General features: G+C 42.4%; 1 protein-coding gene across 1 annotated transcript in view; it reads right to left on the bottom strand.

Annotated features, from left to right (window-relative positions):
* Nucleotides 1-640: 640 nt before the first annotated feature.
* Lemd1 (LEM domain containing 1) overlaps nt 641-26,143 on the bottom strand; it is a 29,933-nt gene continuing 4,430 nt past the window's right edge. The window contains exons 3-5 of the mRNA XM_076872922.1: nt 25,455-25,519; nt 2,549-2,625; nt 641-842 (exon numbers count right to left, since the gene is read on the bottom strand). Of these exons, the coding sequence (XP_076729037.1) occupies nt 641-842; nt 2,549-2,625; nt 25,455-25,519 (344 nt within the window). The remainder of the gene's footprint in view (nt 843-2,548; nt 2,626-25,454; nt 25,520-26,143) is intronic.

Here is a 26,143-nt window from a genome sequence, read left to right as displayed (position 1 = left end):
AAAACATGAGAACCGGGGCTGAAGTTGTGGCTCAGTGGTAGAGCGCTCGCCTAGCATGCACGAGGCACTGGGTTCGATCCTCTGCACCACATACATGTAAAATAAAGATATTGTGTCCTCCCTAAAACTTAAAAATAAATAGTAAAAAAAAGGGGAACCTTTGATTTGGGAAATAAATCGATCAGAGTTTCCTTTTCAAAAGTCTGCTCTTATCACCTGGGATGGTGGCTCATGCCTGTAATCCCAGTGACTAAGGAGGCAGGAGGATCACCAATTCGAAGCCAGCTTCAGTAACTCAGTGAGACCCTGTCTCAAAAATTAAAAGAAAAAGGGTTTGGAGCTACAGAGCTCAGTGGTAAAGCACCCCTGGGTTCAATCCCCACACTGCATCGAGAGAGAGGAGAAACCTGCTTGCTCTTATGTGGAAGCACCTTTAATGATGGCTTACATGATTGAGGTTTTCCTAAACATCGTGATCTTAACTCACAGCTGCCTGGTTCTCCCCCTTTCCTTTCACCTGGCTAAACCCAGGCTCAGATCAGCCAGGGAAGGCTGCCTGGCCAGGGGTATGGTGGCCCCTTTGAAGGGCTTGTTGAGGGCATTATTCAAGCACTATCATGTTGCTTTGCTCCTAAAGGACTTATCTAAAGAGTGGTTCTCTTTCCACAGTTAAGTAGACAAACACAACAATGAGGAGGATGCCAAGGATAGCAAGCTTCAAGCCCATGGGGAAACAGCACTCATCACACTCCTGAGTCATCCCGTGGCTCAGCGCAGAGCACAGACAATCTTCGCTGACGGTGTCAAGGTTGATCCTGGTCTGTGGTGCTCTTGCAGCGCTCCTGGGGAAACATGAGTGGCCATTAGGATCGTGCACAGCTAACCAGAGAACCTTCCTAAACGAAGTGTGTGGACCTCGAGGACCTTGAGGGAGAAATCATGTTGGGGTTCCTTGGGCCTCACTGAAATCCTATGCTAGTCAGGCGCAGGGGTGCACGCCGGTAATCCCAGTGGCTCGGGAAGCTGAGGCAGGAGGATCACCAGTTCAAAGCCAGCCTCAGCAATTTAGCAAGGCCCTGAGCAACTCAGTGAGACCCTGTCTCTAAATACAATATAAAACAGGGCCGGGGATGTGGTTGAGTGGTTAAGCACCCCGGTTCAATCCCTGGTACCAAAACAAAACAAAACAAAACAACATCTGTGCTAATTTCAACAAGTGATATTAGTGGATGTCAGGACAACCCCACAGAGCATTTATTTACCATAGTTACTCATCAGGATAGAATTTGCTGGCTTTGGACCTGACTCATGGACCTCTGGTCCCCAACGGGACATTGTGGATGGGGGACATTGTACACAGGTCTTTTTTGTCCCCTCTTTACTGGTACAACTCTGCTTTTCAGGGTGGACATGGGAAATGCTTTTCCAACTGCTTATTTAAAACCTGAATTTAGGGGCTGAAGGAGGGCTCATTGGCAGAGCACCTGGCTCCAGGTTCCACCCCCAACACTCCAATGAATGAGTAAGTAAACCAAATCTGCCATTAAGGAAGCAAGAGGATACAGTACTATCTAAAAATTTTTAGGGAGAGTCTTATTTTTCCACTATTTGAATTCTGAATGATCTGCTAAAGTTTATTCAGAAGTTAAGGAACTTTCTAAAAAGTTTTTACTTTTTTTTCTTCTTCTTTTCTCATGTTGGAGGATCAAACCCAGGGCCTGGGGATCTGCCATTAAGCCACAACCTCAGCTCCATCTTAACTTCCAAGTAAAATGACCTAGTTGAGCTTTTATTTCAAGTGCATGCTTCTCCACCTCCCCACACTCTCTTTTACCCATCTTCCAAGATACAAACAGGAAGAAAAGTTTTCAAATGACTGCAAATCAAGAAGCTTGGCCGGGCACAGTGGCGCATGCCTGTAATCCCAGAGGCTGGGGAGGCTGAGGCAGGAAGATCGCAAGTTCAAAACTAGCCTCAGCAAACCGTGAGGCGCTAAGAACTCAGTGAGACCCTGTGTCTAAAATAAAATAAGGCTGGGGATGTGCTTAATGGTTGAATGTCCCTGAGTTCAATCCACAGTACAAAAAGAAGAAGAAGAAGAAGAAGAAAAAGAAGCAGCAGCTTAGATTCTGGTTTCAGGTCATTGAGACTTCTGGGTCCCCTTCAACCTCCCTGCCCTGTTGCCTTTTCTCTAAATACGAACAACACTAGTGACTACAAAAGGACCCTCTGACTTTGAAATTATGCAATGTGGGCTGAGGTTACGGCTCAGTGGTAGAGCGCTCACCTAGCATGCACAAAGCACTGGGTTTGATCCTTAGCACCACATAAATATAAAGATATTGTGTCTACCTAAAACTAAAAAGAAATAAAAAATTTAAAAAAAGAAATTATGCAATATTGGAAATCTTCCTCCTTTTTCAACAGATTTTTTTTCAAGCTCAAACCCTTCACAGAAATATAAGCAATAATTTTTTCCAAGGGTTGCAGATCTACAATATTATCCATTTTCTCGTGGTGGAAAAAAAAAAAAAAAAAAAGGTGTTACCTTGATCTCTTGGGAATCTTCCGACCACAGTAGTAGAAGTCTCCTGCTTTTGTTTTAATGTTGGCAATCTTGGGTCTCTGCAAAGCAGAAAGAAAATGTCAACAGGAATTTGTTTCTAATGTCTCATCTTACAGTTTTCAAAAAAAATGTCTTTGGTGTTGTTATTTTTTTTTTCAATAAAGTGCTAACGTACAGCCCTTTGTCTCCTCCCTGTGAAACAGAGTTGTAAAGATTTAAGTGACTTGATCCATGTGCAAAAGTGATTAAAACATCTAGCACAGAGTAAGCTTTCAATATGCAGAAATAATGATGGCTAGGGTAGTGGAAAGTATCAAGTTCATATTGCTATTTTTTTCTTCATATTCTTTTCTTCTTCTTCTCCTCCTCCCTCTTCTTCTCTCTGCAGTGCTGGGGATTGAACTCTGGTTTTCCTCAATTGTCCATTCATATTTAAGAATCAGACCTTATCATCCTCAAAAGTCTGCAATGTCCCTGTCAGGGGCCCTTGGAATGTGAAAATGAGACATCAATGATGGTGCCCACCCAGCACCCCTCACCCAGCACCAGAGCCCATTGACCCAGTAACTCACTGAGGTCTGTTTGATCACACTACTCTTTTCTGGTAGGCACTATCATTACTCCATTTTGGAGATGAATCTGAGGCACAGAAAGGTTAAGAAATTAATCTGAACTCACACAGTATTATCAGTGAAAAGCTACGTGCCTGAACCATTACACCAGATTCCTCAGTACCTTCAATTTCTTTATTTCTTCTTCTTCCTCTTCTTCTTCGTCTTCCTCTTCTTCTTCTTCTTCCTCCTCTTCTTTTTTTTGTGGGGGTGGGACGGGTGGGAGGACTGGGTATTAAACTCAGGGGCACTTCACCACTGAGCCACATCCCCACCCCTATTTTGTATTTAATTTAGAAACAGGATCTCACTGAATTGCTTAGGGCCTTGCCATTCTTGAGGCTGGCTTTGAACTTGCTATCCTCCTGCCTCAGCCTCCCAAGCTGCTGGGATTACAGGTGTGCACTACTGCGCCCGCCTGGCTATATCTTCAATTTCCCTCCAGCAGGAAATCTTTTTTCTTCTGATCTACACAGATTATGCCTCTGGTTTTTTCTTAATTTCTTCAGCCCTAATATACATATTTTGTACTGTACTTAACCTGAAGTTTTATTTATTCATTCAGCAAACATTTGTTATGTTTTCTTGAGAGCCCAGCCTGCTGATTAAAGATTTCAGATGGGAACCACCAAACCACCCTTGCCCTAAACAGCTCACCATGGAATGAGACTACTTTGTAAGGATTCTGCATCGGCTTCCTTCTCCCCGGACTAGAACTTCATCTGCTAGATCCCACAGAGCTGTCCTCCACTGTGCTCTCTCTCTCTCCCTGCCACCCCCCCACTCGTTTTTCCCCCTTTTTGATACCAGGGATGTATTCCAGGGGCACTTAACCATTGAATCACATCTCCAGCCTTTTTATTTTTTGAGACAGGATTCCCATTAAATTGCTCAGGGTCTTGCTAAATTGCTGAGGCTGGTCTTGAACTTGCAATCCTCCTGCCTCAGCCTCCTGAGCTGCTGAGGATTACAGGCATGAGCCACCATGCCCAGCTCCTTCTTAAAGAAGATGTTTCAGCATGTTTTCAGGAGGCCCCAAGCTGGGCCCCTGCCTGTGGTGGGAAGATATACTAGTACAAGAGCACCATATCCAAAGGATCCCCCTTCATAGCATGAACTATGTAGATTTCCAGTCCGTTTGAACCATCTCTCTGAAGGCAGAAGAAGAGACTCAAACAAGTTGTCATAGTCAGGCACCATGATGCTCACCTGTAATCCCAGTGGCTCAGGAGGCTAAGGCAGGGGGATGGAAAGTTCAAAACCAGCCTCAGCAACCTAGTGTAAAGGCCCTAAGCAATTCAGCAAGACCCTGTCTCTAAATAAAATATAAAAAAGAGCTGGGGATGTGGCTCAGTGGTGAAGCACCCCTAAATTCAATCCCCAGTACTGGGGAAAAAAAGGTTCCCATGCAAGTGCCAAGCAGGGCTAGCGGTGGCCGGTTCACCAAGAATTATTTCAAACTATTTCCAAGGATGTTGGAAAATCTTTTTTAACAAAAGTAAAAAAAAAAACAAACAAAAAAAAAACTTTTTATTTACAGAAAAATTTAAACATACACAAAAGTAGGCAGTAATTAACCTTCACACGCCCATCACATACAACTTCTTTTGAATTCTCTTAAATTTAAAAATAGATATGGTAAATAAAGCATTTGGGGTAGCAGTCTGTTGCCAAATCAAATTATAGGATTTCGCAGCTCTTAGGCAATCGAATACTCCCCTCCCTCCCTTTTCTTTCCTCTTGCCCTAGGGAGGTTTGGATCTTTTATCTCCTCCTCCTTTTCCTTCTCCTTCTCCTCCTCCTCCTCCTGATTGTCCTCCTCCTCCTCCTCCTTCTCTCTCTCATTTTCTCAGTTGCATGCCTGTTATCCCAGAAATCCAGGAGTCTGAGGCAAGAGGATCACAAGCTCAAGGTCAGCCTCCACAATTTAGTGAGACCCTGTCTCAAAATAAAAAATTAAAAGGGCTGGGGATGTAACTTAGTGGTAGAGCACCCCTGGGTTTAACCCCAGTACTTACTAAATAAATAAATAAAGTATGATATTATGAAGACCATATAACAGAAAAGGGTTATTAATTCATGTTAAATAGTCCCCAGAATATAAAATTGTATGTACACAGCGATGTCAACTGCATGGATATGCATATAAAACAGAACTAGAGGGGAGAGAAAAACATCTCAGTTTTTATATCAATGGTGTGTTTGTCGTTGATTTATATTTCATCTTTAAAAATTCCTTTAATGCTGTTACAATATGATTTTCACTATAAACAACATTTACAATGGAACTAAAAAATACTGGTGTTCATTAAAGCAATGGCTTCGTGAGGGTAAACGGCACCCAGGGGATACATAATATCTCTGCTCCTTTCTCCCTGTGCCCAGAGCTAGAATCTGCAGAGACTGCTGTTTTTGCCAGGCATCCAGAGCCGAGCTGGGGAGTGTGTGGGCTCCTCGGCTCCTCCACCCTCTTCCCCGCACCGCTGGCATTTCAGAAAATTTCAGACAATTCTACCAACCCACACTTCCAGGACCCGAAGCACATTTCTGGTCACAGCTGCAGTTTTTAGTGTAAGTCAGAGGTGCAATCAATCAAAAGTGACTCTACCGTGCTAGCTAACACGTCACCCAGCACTTCCTGTGCACCAGACACTGTCCCAGGCACTTTACATATATCAACTCATTTAATTTTCTTTTTTTTTTTTTTTAAAGAGAGAGTGAGAGAGGGAGAGAGAGAGAGAATTTTAATATTTATTTTTTAGTATTTGGCGGACACAACATCTTTGTTTGTATGTGGTGCTGAGTATCGAACCCGGGCCGCACGCATGCCAGGCAAGCGTGCTACCACTTGAGCCACATCCCCAGCCCTAATTTTCAATATCACAGTGTGAGGAAGGGGCTTTTCTCTTGTCCCTATTCCCAGATGAGGAAACTGAGGCACAACCCCAGCAGCTTGCCTGGGGTGTCACGCCACCCGTGAGGACGTAGAGCCAGGAGCCAGGCCAGGCTGTGTAGCCCCCAAATCACTGGTCATGGTCACCGTAGTGCTGCAGTACCATAGTGCTGCTTTACTAGAAGAAACTAGGAACATTGTGTTATGAACGTCTATTGTTTGGGGCATTCAATGTCCCTCAATTCATTTAATCTTCCTAACAACTCTAGCAGGAAATCTTTATAGTCACCATTTTATAGAAGAAGAAATGGAAGCTTGATGAGCTAAGCCATGTAACCAATTAATAAAAGGCACACTTATATTTTAAATCTAGATATTCTGGCACTAAAGCCTTTACATATGCACACGCGCGCGTGTGCGCGCACGTGTGTGTGTGTGTGTGTGTGTGTGTGATTTCTACTAGTAAAATTCATCATTGAAAGCATCAAGAAAAATCTCTAAAAACTGTTTTCATAAATTAATAATCAAATTATTAATTCCCCGTGAAAGTAAAATTTGTAGCCATTAGTTCTATTCCTTTTTAAAAATTTTTTTTGTAGTTGCAGATGGACAGAATGCCTTTTTTAAAAAAAATATTTATTTTTTTTTAGTTGTAGTTGGACACAATACTTTTATTTATTGTATGTGGTGCTGAGGATCGAACCCAGGGCCTTGCACATGCTAGGCAAGTGCTTTACCGCTGAGCCACAACCCCAGTCTCAGAATGCCTTTATTTTATTTGTTTATTTTATGTGGTGGTAAGGATCAAAACCGGTGCCTCACACATGCTAGGCAAGTGCTCTGCCACTGAGCTACAACCCCAGCCCACAGTAGTTCTATTTTTAAATATTAAAAAAATAAAAAATCTGGGTGCAGTGACACACACACCCGAAATTTCACTGATTCAGGAGGCTGAGGCAGGAGGACTACAAGTTCAAGGCCAACCCAGGCAATTTAATGAAATCCTGTCTCAAAATAAAAAATAAAAGGGTTGGGGATGTGGCTCAGGTTTGAAGCACTCCTGGATTCAATTCTGGGTACCAAAAATGACCTTTTCATAAGATTTTTTCCAGATAGATTATTTTGTGTGAATTCTGGCTTACTTTATATCATATTGAATCCGAAAGTGAATTGCATACGAAGTATTATATTATATTGTATTATATTTTGCTATATTTAGCTACAAAATAGCAGGCTAATACTCAGAGACAGAACAATAAACATTCTGTATTCTCATTAAATCATTATGCATAAAAAATTATAATTTGTTATTGAAAAATTATCTACCTTTACTAAAACCATTACTAACTGTTCCTGGTTTGTCTGCATTTCCACAAGATGTGCAGACCTAAACTCGCCAAAATGTCACAAGCTGACACAGAATTATGAGCCTTCACGAAAGGGAGCTGGGTTCTGCCTCCTGCACCCCCACAACTGTTTTTCTGAGGCTTCTTACCCTTGGACTTGGGGACTCAGGAAGCCCAGGGCTTGGGCGGGCATTTTCTTGAACCAAAACATATTTTCCACTCATTCTAAGTAATTAATAAATTTTGAAAGAAAAAAAAAGCGTATATATGTAGAATCAGACATTTTTACAAACGATGTAGCAAACTGGCTGTTATGATCTGCTTGTAGGCAGAAAAAAAAAACCCTTCTGATTTAGAGCTCTTTAAAATTGAGTTAACCCAGAATTCCTTATTGATTAAAATGAGTTAAGTTAATAAAAAAATCTTATAATAGTATCAGTTCTTCATTGTTTTTACCTTGCTCTTGATTTAATAAAGTTTTCATTTAAAATATTGTGTTCTTTTAACCTAGGTAATGATTTTGAATTAATTAAAAAGCTTTTAAAATAATCCGCCCCGCATTAACAAAAAAAACATTAAAAACCGTATGATCATCTCCATTCCTACTTTAAAATAAAATTTAAAAAAAAAACCTATTAAACCGGATATAGGAGTTTCCTTAATTTGATAAAAGACGTTTTCCAAAATCTATACCAAAAATCATCCTTAAAGGTGAAATGTTAAAACTATTTCCCTTAAAATCAGGACCAAGGAAAGAATGTCCACTATTGTGACTCTTATCTAATAAGGTACTGAAGAAGCCTTAGCCAATATGGCAATGAGGTCATTGTTATAAGATCAATTTGCAAAAACCAACATCATGTCTTTATACCAGCAACAATTTAAAATGTAATTTTAAAAAGATACTATTCCTAATAGCAATATAAATTAAAACCTAACTTAGGCATGGGCTGGGGATAGCTCAGTTGGTAGAGTGCTTGACTCACATGTACAAGGCCCTGGGTTTGTTCCCTAGCGTACACACACACAAAAAACAAACAAACAAACAAACAAACAAAAAAACTAGGCTTGAGGACCTGGGTTTGATCCCCAGTACCACAAAGAACAACAAAACCAACCCACTAATAAAAGTAACAAAAAGATGAGCATGACCATTATCAAAAAGTTACAGAATTTTACCAAAGGACATTAAAGAAAATTGCAGAAATGTAATGTGTAAAATACCCACATATTTTATATATATATGGAAAGGTGACCTATGACAGCAACCAACATTGCAGTGGCACTGGGACCAAGATCAGGGGGCTGTAGTTCTCTGCCTTCTGTGAAGGTTAGCCAAAGTCCCCGAATGCCACACATAAAACAAATGGAACACGTTGCTGAAAGGTGGGGAGAAGACACCCCAGGGACCTCACCCGAGGAACCATCAGTGAGGAGGTCCCCAGGTTTTCCTTTTACCTTGCCCATCCCATACTGGGTGCTGGAGAAGTCTTTAATCTTGAAACATCAATGGATGCAGGCCCTCAAAAGACCCCAGAAGAGGATGAGGAAAGAGGCAGCCTTGTGAGACAGAAAGCTTTTGGATAATGACCCCCCTGCTCAGCCAAGCAGCCCGCCTCCCCCACCAGCCAGGACCAGTGGGAAGCCGGGACTTCCATCCCAGGCACCGGACCCCTGCTCCCCACTGGGGTGGTGTCAGTGGAGGCCACAGGGAAGGCCCTCCCAGCCACCACTCCCCACACACTTCCCCACACACTTCTGCAAAGTTGTCTTCTTGGGGACTTGGACTCACAGCTCCATCCGACTGCCAAGAATCAGTGCCCGCCTCTCCCTCCCAGAGATCTCCTAGAACAGAAGACTTAAATCAGAGTCACAGTCTCAAAACTTGAGCGAGAAGAGACCAAACAGACATCGAGATGACACCAACGTGGAGTTGTCTCCAGGATTTTAAAAAAGCTACCATAACACTTCAGCGAGCAATATGAACATGTTTGAAGCAAATGAAAAAACAAACAAAAAGCTTTCTGTAGAGGAGATTATTTAAAGAAGAACCAAGTGTAAATTTTAGAACCATAAACAATCTAACAGCCAAAAAGTTAAAAACTCATTAAATGGGCTCAACAGTAGACTGGAGAAGTCAGAGGAAAGAATCAATGGATTTGAAGACAGAACAATATAAATCACCCAAGACTGAACAACAGAGAACAGACCGGGGGAAAAAACTAACAAGGTCTCAACATCATGTTGAAAGACCTAAGGTATCATCCGAATCCCTGAAGGAAAAAAAAAAAGGAGGTGGGGGATGAGGCTAAAAAAAGTATTTAAAAAAATAAAAATGGCTGAATATGTCCCAAACTTGGCAAAAGACATAAATCTACAGATTCAAGAAGCTGAGTGAATCCCGAATGGGATAAACCTAAAGAAATTCAGGCAAAGACATAATATAGTCAACTGAAAACTTTGGTGTCTCAAAAGATATTATCAGCCAAGCACAGTGGCTGCATGCCTGTAATCCCATGACTCAGGAGGCTGAGGCAAAGCCAGCCTCAGCAATTGCAAGGCCCTAAGCAACTCAATGAGACGCTGTCTCTAAATAAAATTTATAAAAGGGATAGAGACGTGGCTCAGTGGTTAAGTGCCCCTGCATTCAATCCCTCGTACCAATGGGGGAAAAAAGCCATTATCAAGCAAGTGAAAAAAATATATATATATACAGAATGGGAAAAAGTATTTGCAAATCAAATTCTGACAAGGGTCTAATGTTCAGAATATATAAAGAGATCTTAAAACTCAACAACAGAAAGACAAACAACCCAGTCTAAAAGCAGGGAAAGGACTTGAAAAGACATTTCTCCAAGGCACATAAATACAATATGGACAATAAACAACAACATGAAAAGACACTCAACATCATTAGTCATAAAGGAAATGCAAATCAAAACTATAATGAGCCAGGTGCGGTGGTGTACACAAAATCCCAGCCATTCAGGGACCAAGACAAGAGGATCGATCGCAGGTTCAAAATTAGTGAGGCTGTAAGCAACTTAGTGAGACCCTGTCTCAAAATAAAATAAATAAAAAGGACTGGGGATATGGCTAAGTGGTTAAGTGCCCCTTGGTTCAATCCCTGGTACCAAGGGGAAAAAAAAAGGGGGATACCACTTCATGCCCATTAGGATGGCTATGAAGAAGGAGAAGAAAAAGAGGAGGAGGAGGGTAGGGGGATGAAGAGGAGGAGGCCTGTAATCCTAGCAGCTCGGGAGGCTGAGGCAGGAGGATTGCTAGTTCAAAGCCAGTCTCAGTATAAGTAACTCAATGAAACCCTATCATTAAAAAAATACAAAAAAGGGCTTGGAATGTGGCTCAGTGGTTAAGCACCCCATGGGTTCAGTGTCCGGTACCAAAAAAAGAAAAATAAGAATAAGAAAGAAAACCACTGAGGGTTGGTGAGGATGTGGGGTAATTGGAATCCTCATACACTACTAGGAATGTAAAACGGTGCAGCCACTTTGGAAAAGTTCTTCTAGAAGTTAAAACAGACGACAATTGTCGTGTACAACCAGAGAAATGAAAAGTTGTGCTGCAATTGTGTACAAGGAATCAAAATGCATTCTGCTGTCATGTATACCTAATTAGCATAAATAAATAAAATTTTAAAAAAGTTAAATAGAGGGGATGGGGTTGTGGCTCAGTGGTAGAGTGCTCCCCTAGCATGTAGAGGCCCTGGGTTCGACCCTCAGCACCACATAAAAATGAATAAATAAAATAAAGGTATTGTATCTAATTACAACTAAAATAAGTATTTTAAAAAGTTAAATAGAGTGACCACATGACCTACTTATTCCACTCCTAGGCACATATCCAAAAGCAGTTCAGGCAGGTACTCAAATACTTGAACACAAATGTTTATAGCAGCGTGGCACAATGCCCCAAAGTGGCCACAACCTAAACACCCAACGGCGAACACTTAACAACTTCTTTGTTGAAGAAGCAAATTGTGGTGGATACGTGATTTCACTTACAGGAAATATCCAGAAAAGGCAAATCCACTGAAACGAAAAGCTGATTTTTAGTTGCAGTTGTAGGGGGCAGATAGGTTGGGGAGTAACTGCTTAATGTGTCCTAGGTTTTGTTTTGGGGTGATAACAATGTTTTGGATCTGAGACGGAGGTGGTAGTTTCACGGCATTTTGAATGTATTTAAAATAGCTAATTTTATGTTAAGTAAATTTCATCACAACAAAAAACTGTTCCTGATTCTTGTTCTTGAACTTTGATTATATAAGTGAATATTTTTATATTCTTATTCTAAGAAACTAGAAATTGAAATTTAGGGCAAGAGGGTAAAAAAAATCGTGGTGTCTGAAATTTATCTCAAATAAAATTGCTTTACAATTATAGTGCCTCTGGGCACATATAATTGTAAAGCAAATGCAGAAAAATGTAACAGTTGGTGTGTCTGAATGAAGACCACACAGGAATTCTTGGTTGGAAACTTTCTATAAGTTTGAAGAATTTTTTGTTTTGTTTTATGTGTGTGTGTGTGTGTGTGTGTGTGTGTGTGTGTGTTTTGGTACTGGGGATTGAATGCAGGAGTGCTTTATCACCATGCTTCATCCCAGCCCTTTTTATTTTTTCTTTTGAGACAGAGTCTCACTAAATTGTGGAGGCTGGCCTTGTACTTGCAATTACTGTCTCAGCCTCTTCAGTCATTGGGATTCCAGGCATGCATCACTGAGCCTAGCAAATTTCAAGTTATCTTGAAATAAAAAGTACATAAAATAAGATTTTGTTGTTGTTGTTGTTGTTTAAAGGTGCTGGGTGAAGCGGTGCAGGCCTGTAATCTCAGTGACTGGAGAGGCTGAGGCAGGAGGATCACAAGTTGGAGGCCAGCTCAGCAACTTAGTGAGACCCTAAGCAACTTAATGAGACCCTGTCTCAAAATAAAAAATAAAAAGGGCTTGGAATGTAGCTCAGTGGTAGAGTGTCCCTGGGTACAAGCTCCAGTCTCTCTCTCTCTCTCTCTCTCTCTCTCTCTCTCTCACACACACACACACACACACAAGCACCAAGAAGAGAAAAAGAAAGCCTAAATGACAAGAAGATATGTGCTACACGTACTACTAACAAAGGATTGACATCCACAATATATAAAGAGCTCCTATACATTAATAAGAAAAAGATAAACAATCTAATAAAAATGGGCAAAAAGCATGAACAGGCATTTTACAGGTAAGAAAACATAAATGACCCATATATGTGTGAAAATATACCCAATCTTATTAGTAATAAGAGAAATATCAATTATCATCATGAAATAACATCTTACAGTCATCATATTGACAAAAGTTAAATCTTCCAATATGAAATATTGAAGATTTAGAACAACGGAGGTCTTAATATATTGCTGGTAGGATCAGAAATAGTGGCACCTCTTTATGCAGAGCAATTTCGCGTGATCTCTTAGGTTTAAGATGTGCGTGCCCTTCAACGCGCAATCCTCCTCCTAAGTGCATTTATGCGATCCAGAAAAAAAATGTTCTTGCACAAGTACACTCTGAGTCATCTACCACAAAATTTAACAGTACTGTTTGTACAGGAAAAACCTGGGCACAATCCAAATGTCCCATAGGTAGGGAATTAATGTTTTTCTACAGTCTACATGCAGTGAAAATGGACGAACTAGTGCTTCATCTGTTGGATGAAGCCCATATGTAATACTGAACAACATAGGGAAGTTGCAGAAGAAAACTCTCACTGTGATATCACAAACAAAATCCAAAATTATAAAAAATTTAAAAACCCTAAAGTTACTGTTACTGTAAAGAAAGAAAAAAACATAAGCAGCAAATTCAAGATAGTGGCTACTTTCCAGAAAGGAAAGAAGGAGAATATGATCCAGGAGGGATGCTTTGGGGTCTTCAACTGATCTAACAATGATTTTTATTTTTTTAATCTCTGGGGTGGGAATTCAACAGCTCATTATATTAATTTTTTATTCCTTTTCAAATGTGCAAGTTATTTTATTATAAAAAAACATCAAAAAGTGTTCCTTTTTTTCTCTCCTCGGGAAAATTCCAGCTATTCATTTGCATATATGTCAGATCATTTCCAACTGTACTGATTTCTGCACCACAGCTTGAATGTGTTTATAAGGTTCTCCAGAAAGTGTGCCCTATGGACTCTTCCGGAAGAGTCCTTGGGTGAACGGATGTCCCAGGTCTTTCTGCAATACCACAGAGAGGACACTGGGGGGAGCTATTTCATCACCCAGGTGTTTTTTTTCCTTCCCCTTGGATGCTTGCTATAAATGGAAAGAGACATAGGATGGACTTTTTTTTCTTCTAACCTTTATGTGGTCTTGGGCATGTCATATCCCTTCCCTGCCTGCTTCCTCATCTGTAAGATGAACCATACATCACTTCCCCCAAGAAACCTCTCAGGTAGGAAATTCCATGGTCAATAATCATCTATACTAAATCATGCCTGGACTCATAAAGGGGAGGCCAGAGCTGGCGCAGCCCTGACAAACCCCAAGGGATTAAAAGAATTCTCGGGGGCTCCTACGGGAGGCACAACAGGAAACTCCTTTTTCTGAAATGAACACATACATCTATTCTGCTGGGCACAGCAGCTCACCCCTGTAATCCCAGAGGCTCCGGAGGCTGAGGCAGGAGGATTGCAAATTCAAAGCTAGCCTTCGCAAAACCAAGGCACTAAGCAACTCAGTGAGACCCTGTCTCTAAATGAAATGCAAAATAGGACTGGGGATGTGACTCTGTGGCCAAGTGCCCCTGAGTTCAATCCCGGGTACCCTCCTCCCCATATAAAATCTATTCTCATAAAGCAAGTTATATCTTTGTTAAAGTCAGCATGGAGATATTCTTAGATGAAAGGGGCAGAGAAGGTGAGTGTTCTAAATAAATTCATATATTTCCTACAGAAGGTGAACACTACTACTTGTAATTCAACTTTAGGAACATAAATACGTTCTTTTTAAAATTATTATTATTTAGTTTTAGGCGGACACAATATCTTTATTTTACATTTATGTGGTGCTGAGGATTGAACCCAGTGCCTTGTGCATGCTAGGTGAGCACTTTACCACCGAGCCACAACCCCAGCCCTAGGAACATAAATAAGTTCACCTTTATTAACATCTTGAAATTATTATAGTCATAGTTTGGTTCCCTCATCTCCTCATGATGCTCTTACGTTTCAAAGATTGGGTTCTATCATACAGAAAGAAATCACCTTATAATCAGTAAGATCAAGACACGCTGATCCCATACCAGATCTAAGCCTTCTCTCCTGGGAGGTCAGTATTTTTAGGGAAGAATGTTAAATTACATTCTTTATCTAAGATGGCATTTAGCTCCCATTAGCACATGTCAAAGGTAAGAAGAAAGGGCTTATTAAGTAGTTATAGAATATGTAATTTACTCTTCACTTTGACCCAACTAGAATATACAACTCCTATTGGGAATTAGGATGTTTTTCAATTAATTAAAAAACTATTATAGAGATGTTTAACATCGAGTCTTCTAAACCTTCCACACACTTAGCTGGAGTCCTTTAACATATATTCCCCTGTCGCGTTGGGCCTTCTGATGGTGGCATTTGGGACTGGCCCTGCACATGCTAATGGCAGGCCTGGGAGGTGCATTACAAGCAAGTAGAAACTGATTCACTGAGAGAAAAATTCCTATAAAATGTCTGCACGAAGACATCGAAGCAACCTGATAACTAGAAGCCAAAAGGAGACGCGAAGCTTTCTTTCGTTGCTTTTCCTTCCCCGAGGTGTCTGTATGCCCTGCACACAAGGAAGTGGGACACAGGGGTCGTGGACACAGATGTGTCAGCAGCCTGGGGGCCACAAAAATAGAGCTGCAAGGCTGTGGAGGGTTTGGGGTGCCTGGTGTTGAAGGATCCGAGCTGTAGGGGTGGGGGAGTGTGAAGGCTTCAGTGTGCCCTGTGGCCAGGGAGGGGGAATAGTGAGGGGAGGGTCTCGTGGACTACTGTCATATTCAGGGTCAAGGAGACAGTGATGGCATCGTGCAGAGGAGAGGTGGCTCCTGTGACTGGAAGACTGGTCACACAGAGGAAGTTAGGAAACTGAGCAAATGGAATCCACAATCAGAGGATGATGGGAACATGACCAGAGAGGTGCTTGACAGAGGTCCACGACTGATGGAACCCCGGCTTGTGGTTGGAAGTCAGTATGAACTCGAGGCTTTTAATTCTGTATGTACGCATATAAAACGTCAGGGACACACATGTGTATCTGTCCATAGGTACACGCGTGGTTACCTAGCTGTGTCCACTGAAAGGACCTAGAAGCAACGGCACCCAGGAGAGAGGAGCTCACGGAAGGCCTAGCTCTTGGGTTCCAAATAGCATCCTGCAGTGAAGAGATTCTGGGCCAGGGGAGGTGCACAAAGAGTCCGAAACATCTTTTGTGTCAGGGATCAAGGACACCCTAAAAGGAGGAAGAGGAACGGTCAAAAGGACATAGTATCCTTCTTGAAGAGGCTTCCACCAGCCAAATCTGAAATAACTCGAGCATTAAAATGTCAGCAGATACAACACATCGAAAGGAAAGGAATCGGTGAGCTCACGGTGATATGGCTGAATGGACGAGCCAGGGAGAAGGGAAGGCCTTCCTTACGCAGCGTGTCAGGTAGAAGTGACAGAAATAGCAAATCTCGCTGGGCACACGGTGCACACTTGTCATCCCAGAGGGTCGGGAGGCTGAGGCAGTAGGATTGCAGGTTTAAAGCCAGCTCAGCAACTTAACTAAGAAACACAGTGAGGCCGTGTCTCTAAAATACAAAAAAAGGGATGGGGTCATGCCTCAGTGGTTGAGTGCCCCTGAGTTCAATGCTTAGTATCGAGGGAAAAAAAAAAAAAAAAGAAAGAAATATCAAATCTCCATAGGCCCTCCCTCATTGTTATGAACTTGATTCAGGCAAAGTCGTCTATGGTTGGTTGCCAAAGGTGAAGACTGAAGAGGAACTGGGTGCTGATAGCGGTTCAGCGTATTTCCCACCAAAGGCGGTTCAATTACAAACAAAAAAGTGACAGTGGAGAAACCTGACAGACACCAACTTTTCCAAGTGATTGAGGTTAACGTTACCAGTGATAGGACAGAAGGACATTGTTTGACCCTTGGTAGGATGCAGTGTGCCCTGAGAAGAGCACTGTGTCTCTGAGAGCAATGGCACATGCCCACAAATCCAATGATTCAGATGGATTGCAAGTTCAAGGCCAGCCTCAGCAATTTATCAAGACCCTGAGCAGTTTAGCAAGACCCTGAGCAGTTCTCTAAAAAAAAGAATGGGGCTATGACATAGGTCTCAGTGGTAAAATGCCCTGGGTTCAACTCCCAGTACCAAAAACCAAACAAGTAGCCTCTAGGACCAATCAAAACGAGAAGCCCCACAGACACAGTCTGGGGTTTATCCTTTGATGTTTTGATGTGATGAGAGATGGGTATTTGGTCTTCACCCTTAGCTCCTGATGCAGTCACTCTCAAGACCCTGGGAACCTGAAGCTGTAAGAGTTATGTTTTGGTCTTTTGTTTTCTTTGGTACTGGGAATTGAACCACCGAGCCACATCCCTAACCCCTTTTATTTTTTATTTTGAGACAGACTCTCATTGAGTTGCTTTAGAGCCTTGCTAAATTGCTGAGCTTGGCTTTGAACTTGCAATCCTCCTGCCTCAGCCTCAGGGAATCACTGGAATTACAGGCTAAGAGTGTGTTTTTCTGTGTTACTAAGATGGTGGTGTCTGGGGTCCCCACACTGCCTAAGGCTGGGTCTGGTTACCAGGAAGACCAAGCATGTGAGTAGAAGATGGGAAGGTTTGGTTCCACCCTCTGGCCTCCAGGGTGGTAAGAGAGGTTGAGTTGATTACTAATGGCCAAAGATTCCATCAGTTATGCCTTTAGAGCAGAACCTCAATGTAACCCCTGAAGAATGGGCCAAGGGACCCTCTGGAAGAGGCTGGGTGGGTGATGCATCCATCGATGGCAAGGAACCCTGTATCCCTACCCAGATCTTGCCCTATGCTTCTCTTCCATCTGACTCTTTTGAGGTTTTTAATTTTTGTGTAGTAAAAATTGAACCCAGGGCCTTGCACATACTAGGCAATTAATTGCTCTACCACTGAGCTACTCCCCATCCCTGAGTTGTAGTTTTATAAAGGTAAGGAGCTGGGGGGGGACTCAGGGGTCCACACTTGTGTAGCCTGCCAGAGGCCCTGGATTCAGTCCCCATCAACACATACACACACATGATATTTATTATGAGTAGGTAATGAACTGGTAAATGTCAGTAAATAGCCTTCCTAAGTTCTGGAAGCTGTTCTAGCAAACTATCAAACCCAGCAGAGGGTGGTAAGAACCTTCATTTTATAGCTGGTGAGTCAGAAATACCAGAGATCCAGGACTTGAGATTGGCATCTTAAGTGGGAGCAGTCTTGGAGATTGAGCTCTCAACCTGTGGGATCTGCTTTCTCAAGGCAGATAGTGTCTAAATGGAATTAAATGGTTACACACTCTGCTGCTGTCTCAAAGTTGGAGAATTGGTTGGTATGTGTTGAAAAAAAAAAAAAAAAAAGGAGCCTACACATTTGGTGTCAAAAGTACTCTGTTGGGCTGGGGTTGTGGTTCAGTGGTAGAGCGCTCGTCCTGCACGTGCAAGGCCTGGGTTGGATCCTCAGCATCACATAAAAAAATAAATAAAATAAAGGTATTGTGTCCCACTACAACTAAAACTATATATATATATATATATATATATATATATATATATATATATATTTTTTTTTTTTTTTTTTTTTTTAAGTGCTCTGTGGGTAGAGATACACCATAGTATCCCTATTTAGCTAAAGATCTGGACTCATTAAAATGTCAAGGGCACAAATGACAAAGACTGGGACACTGCTGTTCCAGGGTGAGGGAGACTGAAGAGACTTGACAAGGAAAGGTAGCAAGTGGCCGTGGAATAGTCGTGGACCAGAGAGCAAAGAGACACTGCTCAGCCAGTCCATGAAGCTTCATGGGGTCTGAGTTTCCGTGGTAGCATGAGGATTTTCTGATCTGGAGTGTTAGATGGTGGTTATTAAGGAAAAGTGTCTTTTGTGCGTGGGCAGAATACTGGCTGAAGGGCTGAGGGGCTTCACGTTTAGTTTGCTCTCAAATGGTCCAGAGACAATGGCATGAAACACACACACACACACACACACACACACACACACACACACATACACATACCTATACATGGCAAAAGCTATACAGGATAATGATTGAGGAATCTGGGTAAAAGGCATACAGGAGTTCTTTGTACTGTCTTCTTGCAACTTTCTGTAAGTTTGAAACTATTTTAAATAAGCTATTTTTAAAATCTTAAAAGGAATGGGGGAAGGAGCTGCTTAGGGTGGCGCACACCTGTAATCCTACTACACTCTGGAGGCTGAGGCAGGAAGATAGCAAGTTCAAAGTCATTCTGGAATTTAGCAAAATCCTGTCTCAAAATAAAAGGCCTGGGGGGCTGGAGAAATAGCTCAGTTGGTATAGTGCTTGTCTCGAATGCACAAGGCCCCGGGTTCAATCCAATCTAGCACCACACACACAATAATAATAAAATAATAGTAAAAATCTATTAAATAATAAATAAATGAAAGGCCTGGGGATACAGCTCAGTAGTAGAGCATTTGCCTAGCATGTATCAGGCCCTGGCTTTCATCCCTAGTACTGAAAAGGAAAAAGAGAGAGAGAGAGAGAGAGAGAGAGAGAGGAGGGGGCTGGGTATACAGCTCAGTTGGTAGAGTGCTTGCCTCGCATGCACAAGGCCCTGGGTCCTGGGTTCAGTCCCCAGCACCACAAAGGAGAGAGAGAGACAGAGAGAGAGAGAGAGAGAGAGAGAGAGAGAGAGAGAGGGAGATAGATATGGGAGAAGGATTTAAGTATATAAGTATAAAATGAAGAAGGAGTCTTAAATACCAGGAGGACACAGAATATTTTTTGAAAAGCTCAGTCTGCCTCATTCAAGACATGCTTACCAAGAGTGATCTTTAATTATACCCATATATTTACTTATGTAAATATACCTGTAGGCACTCCAAGAAGTCACATTCTGTAGCACTTAGGAGTTCAACACCAAAGATACTATTTTCATTTTGTTATTTTTCACTGAGTATGTTGCTTTTTATTGCAGATAATTAAATAGCATGCTTTTTATATAACAATCATGTTAACAATAATAGCTCCTGTTTATATTTAAATATCTCATTACTTGTCATCACGACTCTGCTTTGTATTTTTTTCTTTTCCCCTTTATTTTTGCAGCACTGGGGATGGAATCCAGGCCCTTAAGCATGCTAAGCATGCGCTGAACTCTGAGCACCTCCTCCGTCTCTGCTCTCCACCATTAAGACCATTGTTATTCTTGTTTATAGATGAGGAAATCGAGACTGAGAGAGGTCGGGTGTCTTGTCCCAGTTAATGACGATGGAGCTGAGATTTGAACCTGGATGGTCTGGTTCTAGCACCATTCATATTTTTGACACACATATCTTTTGTATCCAGAGCTCGCTTTTAAGTTTCTTCAGAACTGAAACTATGTCTCCTCCTACACTTACATTCTTGCTTAAGGAGGTTGAGTGTATCCTGGTGAAGTGGCACACACCTGAAATCCCAGCCACTGCAGAGGCTGAGGCCTGAGGCTGGGGGATTGCAAATTTGAAGCCAGCCTGGGAAATTTAGGGGAGAGCCTGTTTAGAAATGAAAAGGGCTGGAGATGGAGTTCAGAGGTAGTGCTTGTCTAAATGTGTTGACCCTGAGTTTAATCCCCATTCATGGAAAAAAAAAAATGGTTAAAAAGATTTATAGATCTAAATAGACATTTAGACATGCAAATGGTCAAAAGATCTATGAAAAAGTCATCCACATTGCTAGTAATCAGGGAAATGCAAATCAATACCACAATGAGATACTAACCCACCCTAGTCCAAATGGCTATTATCAAAAATATTAAAAATGACAAATGTAGATGAAAATGTGGAGAAAACGAACTCTTGCCACTACCGATGGGAAAGTACAATGTCCTATACTAGAGCCAGGCACAGTGGTGCATACCTATAATCCCAGTGGCTTGGGAGGCTGAGGCAGGAGGATCACAAATTCAAAGCCAGCCTCAAGAATTTAGCAAGATCCTAAGCAACATAGTGAGACCCTGTTTCAAAATAAAAAGTAATAAAAATAGGGCTGGAGATGTGGCTCAGTGGTTAAGCTCCTCTGGATTCAATACCCGTTATCAAAAAAAAAAAAAAAAAAAAAGTCCTATACTTAAAAATCTTTGATGAGATATGGGGGTGGAAGCTCTGTTGTGGCCATTCTCTGGATGGTCACCAACTCACTGAGACCTAGGCATTGCCTCTCAAGAGAATGCAGTAATGTCTGTCTAAGAAATAAAACATCTGGTACAGAATAGGAAGTCAGAGGAAGAGAGATTGTCAGTATCAAAATATGACACATGTTCATGCTAGTGCAGCCAATGGGGACTCCACAACCCACCCCAGAGAATTAAAAGCAGAGGAGTCAAGGGCATGGGCTTCTGTCAACCTAGAGAGAAAGCTCTTGGGCAAGGCTGATTGAAAAGCAGGTCCTGCTGGGTAGGAGGGAGCACCTACACCTGCAATCACAGTGACTTGGGAGGTTGAGGCAGGAGGATTGCAAGTTCAAGGCCAGCCTAGCAATTTAGGGAGACCCTCAGCAATTTATCGAGAGAGACACTGTCTCTAAAGAGGGACCAGGGATGTAGCTCAGTGGTAAAGTGCCCTGGGTTCAATCCCACCCCCCACACCCACCAAAAACATAGATTTTTCCTGGGCTCAGACACACAGAGAAACTCACGTGAGTTTTGAGAAACTCACGGAGGTGTGTGTGCCAGACAAGTGCAAGAGAATATAGCGTTCAGTCTGGGAGAACAGAAGGAACTAAGAATCTGGCAGCAAAGAGCCACATGCCCAGGAGAGAATAGGGGGCACCCAGAACACACTTCTGGGGCCAGCCACCCTCTGGGTATTGAATGCAGCAGCCCCCACCCCACCCAGATGGAATGTGTTCATCAACACACTTCAACCCTTGAACTGCCCCCAAGTCCAGGGTGAGCGCACGCCCTCTTTATGTCCATGACCGTCCCAGCTTACTCCCCTAGTTCCCACATCCTCTGGCTAGTGTCTCCTTTCACTCCCAAAGCATCCCGGTTGGGATGATAAATCCCATGACCACCTTACTCCAACCCCTCATGCCAGATGCTGGTGCAGGTTTTTCTGCCTCCCTACCAACTCCAAATCCCACGTTTCTATCTTTGATAGAAGATGACTTAGAGCCCGAGTTGCACACGTTGACTAAGTGCCCACTGCATCACTGGAAAGAAAAGCTGTGTCCGGTGTCTTTCTGATTTAAAAAAAAAAAAAAAAAATGTCCCAATTCAAAAGAATAAAACTTCACCAGGTTCCTCTGCCCTTTGATACTGGGATTGAACCCAGGGATGCATAACCACATCCCCAGCCCTTTTGTATATTTTATTTAGAGACAGGGTCTCTGAGTTGCTTAGGGCCTCGCTAAGTGGCTGAGGATGGCTTTGAACGTGCAATCCTTCTTCCTCGTCTCCAGAGCCACTGGAATCAGGCATGTGCCACCCTCATCTGGTTTTCTGAGTTATTTTAATGACCAGATCAAGACGCTGCATATGTGATTTGATAAGGCAAACACATAGAGTTGTAAACAGGGTCCAAATATTGACATACTTCAATTCTCAAAGTGACCTTTATTCTACTAGAAACCTAAAATAAGTAAACAGTGTTTTTGTTTTTTTCTTGTTACTGGAGATTGAATCCAGGGGTCCTTTACCACCAAAATACATCTCCAGCCCTTTTTATTTTATTTTGAGACAAGGGTCTTGATAAATTGCTGAGGCTGGACTCCAACCTGTGCTCCTCCTGCCTCAGCCTCCCAAATAGCTGGAATTCCAGGAATGGTCCACCACACCTAGCAAACAGGGTGTTTTGAAAAAATGCAAATACTACTTTTCCAGGCACTAAGAAGACTGTTAGGTACAGACCACTGCTCTCAAGTAATTAAAGTCTATAGTGTAAGACAAGTGCCTCAATAAACACACTTTCTATCACCTTTTACATGGAAATTTAAATGCTTATTTACATTTACTTTTAGATTTAAAGTCTAACAGATGTCTTGGGGCCCTTCTGAGAATCAAAATGGCTTACATAAATCCTTCAGATCAAAAGATTTTATGCCATCACAAACTTTCTATTTAATTCTATTGCCAATTCAAAATATTGATGTGGTTTTATTTCAGGTTTACGTAAAGCAATGATAGAAGGACGGTGGGTCCCACTTGATGCATTTTAAACATGCAGGTTGCTTTTTTCCTACTATAAACGCCTTTGAAGGAACGAGACAAAAGGGTTTTTGTGGAATTGAGATTTACTGAATGGAAAGGGTTCCTTTAATGAGCCATTTGGAAGATTTTTAAAAATCCTTTTAGAAAATGTGAACTGCTATCAGAATTACTTCATCATGTTTGAATTACGTTTAAATGGGAAGCTAATGTCACAGCAGATTGCAGCAATGTTTACCTGGGGTTTCTTGTCATTTGCTTGAACTCTCCACATAGCTTAAATACTAGAAGACACTTGCAAAGGAACCATTTTGTTGCTGGAGCTCTTTGGTAGGTTTGGTGAGACAAGCTTTGAGGTCCTATCATGTGCAAGACCCCCTGACAACTAAGGAGTAGAGGAAAATACTATTTTAAAGAAGAATTCTCAGGATTGGCCTTTGGAGATGTTCTTAAAAGACCACAGGATTTTAATAGGGAAAAAAAAAAAAAAAAAAAAAAACAGGGTGAGGCGTGAGAAGGGTGGAAAGTTTTCCAGGTTGCAAAGGCTGCAAAGGCCCATGGGAAAGAAGGGCACCAGGCAACCCTGAGGTGTGGTGGGAGATAAGTTTACAGCAAATGCAGGTCTTCCAGGTTTAGAGAAAGTTTGCATCCTGTTTTGGGCAAATGAGTGACCCTAAATCTCTTCTTGCAGATCTGACCTAGAATTAGAAAAAGTTGGAGGCAGAAACCACTTAGGAGGATTTTGCAATTCTTCAAATAAATATCATGGTGCAAACTGGTTTAGCAGCAGTGGTAAGAGCAAAGGGGTGGCAGTGCTGGGGACGGAGCCCAGGGCCTTGCACATGCTAAGTGTGAACTCTACCACTGAGCTACATATACCCAACCTGGTTGGACTGGTTTTTAAAAATTCTAATTCAAATCCCTAGGAAGAGATAGGAAATGCACTTTCTTTGAGGATTTCTCTGAGGCTTTGACTTGGACAGTGGGGAGAGAAGAAGCCATTACGATACACAGAGGCCATAAATCCAGATTCTGGTGAGATGTGCTAAGTCTTGGATATATACTCTGAGCCCAAGGTATCAGGGGAATAACCAGAGGGCAGATTACAAATGCATCCATGTAACCTACAAAATGTTCATAATTATAAGTAAACACTTGTTAAAGGGATGCTAGGAAGGAGGGAGGAAAGTAGGGAGTGAGGAGGAAAAGGCAGGAGCTTTCCAGAAAGCAGGTGGACACTCAGACTTCTTTCTCAGGAGAGGTCCTGGGGAGGTCATGGCACAGAGATGGTGAGTAAAGAAGGCACCAGGAGAAGAGGGCTGAATCCAGGGGTCTTGGCACAGGGATACTTAGGGGCCAAGAGAAAGACAGAAGTCAAGAAAGGAAACCATGGTTGGGGCAGAGCTAGAAGCCAGAGAATACAGAGCTGCCCAGACCCAAGGAGGCAGGTGTCTCCAGACAACCAGAGACATCTGGGCATGGTGGCACACACCTGTAATCCCAGCGATTCTGGAGGCAGAGGCAGGAGGATCTCAAGTGTGTGGTCAGTCTCAACAACTCAACAAGGGCCCAAGCAATTTAGCAGGACCCTGTCTTGAAATTAAAAAAAAAAAAAAAAATTAAAAAGGGCTGGGGGATGTGACTCACGGTTAAGTGCCCCTGGGTTCAATCCTTGGTTAAAAAAAAAAAAAGAAAAAAATATCCCAGACAACATCAAAAAAACCAACCCCAAGGGACAGAAGTCAGATAAGAGAAAAGTCAAAAGCACTGGCACATCAGAGCTCCTTACTGAGTCCTAATTCTGGGCTGTGCCCCACGCTGAGAATATAGCCTGTCTTGTGCTCCTCATCCAACCTGGGACATAGGTAACACTGGGGAGCTGCACCGGGAGCTTTAGATCTGTGAACTGACTTTCCAAAGCTTGCACTGCTGTAGGGCAGGGCCAGGACACTAATCCAGCAGGGCCTCACCCAAAGCATGTTCCCCTCACACAGTTGGCCTCCTGCTTCAACATGGTGGTGGGGTGGAACTCAGATCCCAATGTCTGGAAAAGAGCAGGGGATGGAAACTCACCCTGATGCTATATTTGCAGAGGCCTAGAATCAAGCTCAGTGCTAGATGAGAATGTCAACTATCAGCAATGAAAGGAGGGGGTGGTGAAGCTGGGGGAAGCAGGGCTGCACCTCTTCTGGGAAGGGGCAAGAGGGACGGGCACTCTAGATCCTCGGTGAGAACATGAAAATCATTTCACAAAACAGAAACCTGCATTCAAGCTGGGCACCATGGCACAGGCCTGTGATCCCAGTAACTTGGGAGGCTCAGTCAGGAGGATCACAAGAGTTCAAGGCCAGCCTCAGCCACCTAGCAAGACTGTCTCAAAATAAAAAAGGGCCAGGGATAGAGCTCAATAGTAGAGTGCCCCAGGGTTCAATCCCCAGAACTGATTTTAAAAAAAGGAGAGAAAGAAAGAAATGACCTTCTTTCAAGTAAGAATTGAACACCTTAATGGAATGCAGTAGTAACTTGCTATTTTCCTTTCTTAATATATATGAAAATGCTATTTCCTATTTTAACATATGTGTAAGAGTATTCATGCATTAGAATTGTACATACTTTTTTGAGTTCCTTGCATTTTTCTGTTGAGAGTTTGAGTTTTTCTTTCAAAAGGACATTAAACGCTGGATCATGGGGAAACAAACAAAAGGAAAACAGGCCATGAGAACTCATGAGCCTTGGATGGAGATTAACACCAAGCATTCGCGTGGATTCTGTCAATCACAGGGCTTTTTGGGAAGGGGAAGGAAATTCATGTTGCCCTTTGAGGGAAAAGAGCCTTTCTCCGGAGGTGCTGCAGCATTTGTGAGACACGCTTAGGCTTTCCCCCATGGACATAGCCACACTGTCTCGTATGGATGTCACCGAGAGAAATACACAAGCTGACTGCTCATCTGGTGACTGTTCTCAATCTGGTCATTGTCCTTGTGAACCCTGGGCATCCCTGAATGTTTCAATAGGGCAGAAGGATTTTTCTCCCTCTGTATCCAAAAAAGCACTCTGGGAAGGGAAGGCTAGGCCTGTGCCCAAAGACTTTACAGTCAGGGGGACCAGCAGTGACAGGAAACGGCCTGGAGAGGAGCATTTTGATCGACTTGGAGGATTCGTGTGCCGTTCATTCAGTGAAGTTTCTTTTGCACCTGGGATTGAACCCAGGGGTGCTTAACCACTGAGCCACATCTCCAGCCCTTTTTATTTTTTGAGACAGTCTCCCTAAGTTGCTGAGACTGGCTTTGAACTCAGAGTCC

Source organism: Callospermophilus lateralis, chromosome 13, assembly GCF_048772815.1.
Source record: "Callospermophilus lateralis isolate mCalLat2 chromosome 13, mCalLat2.hap1, whole genome shotgun sequence".
Classification (NCBI taxonomy): Eukaryota; Metazoa; Chordata; class Mammalia; order Rodentia; family Sciuridae; genus Callospermophilus; species Callospermophilus lateralis.
This window is presented reverse-complemented; position numbering and strand designations above follow the sequence as displayed.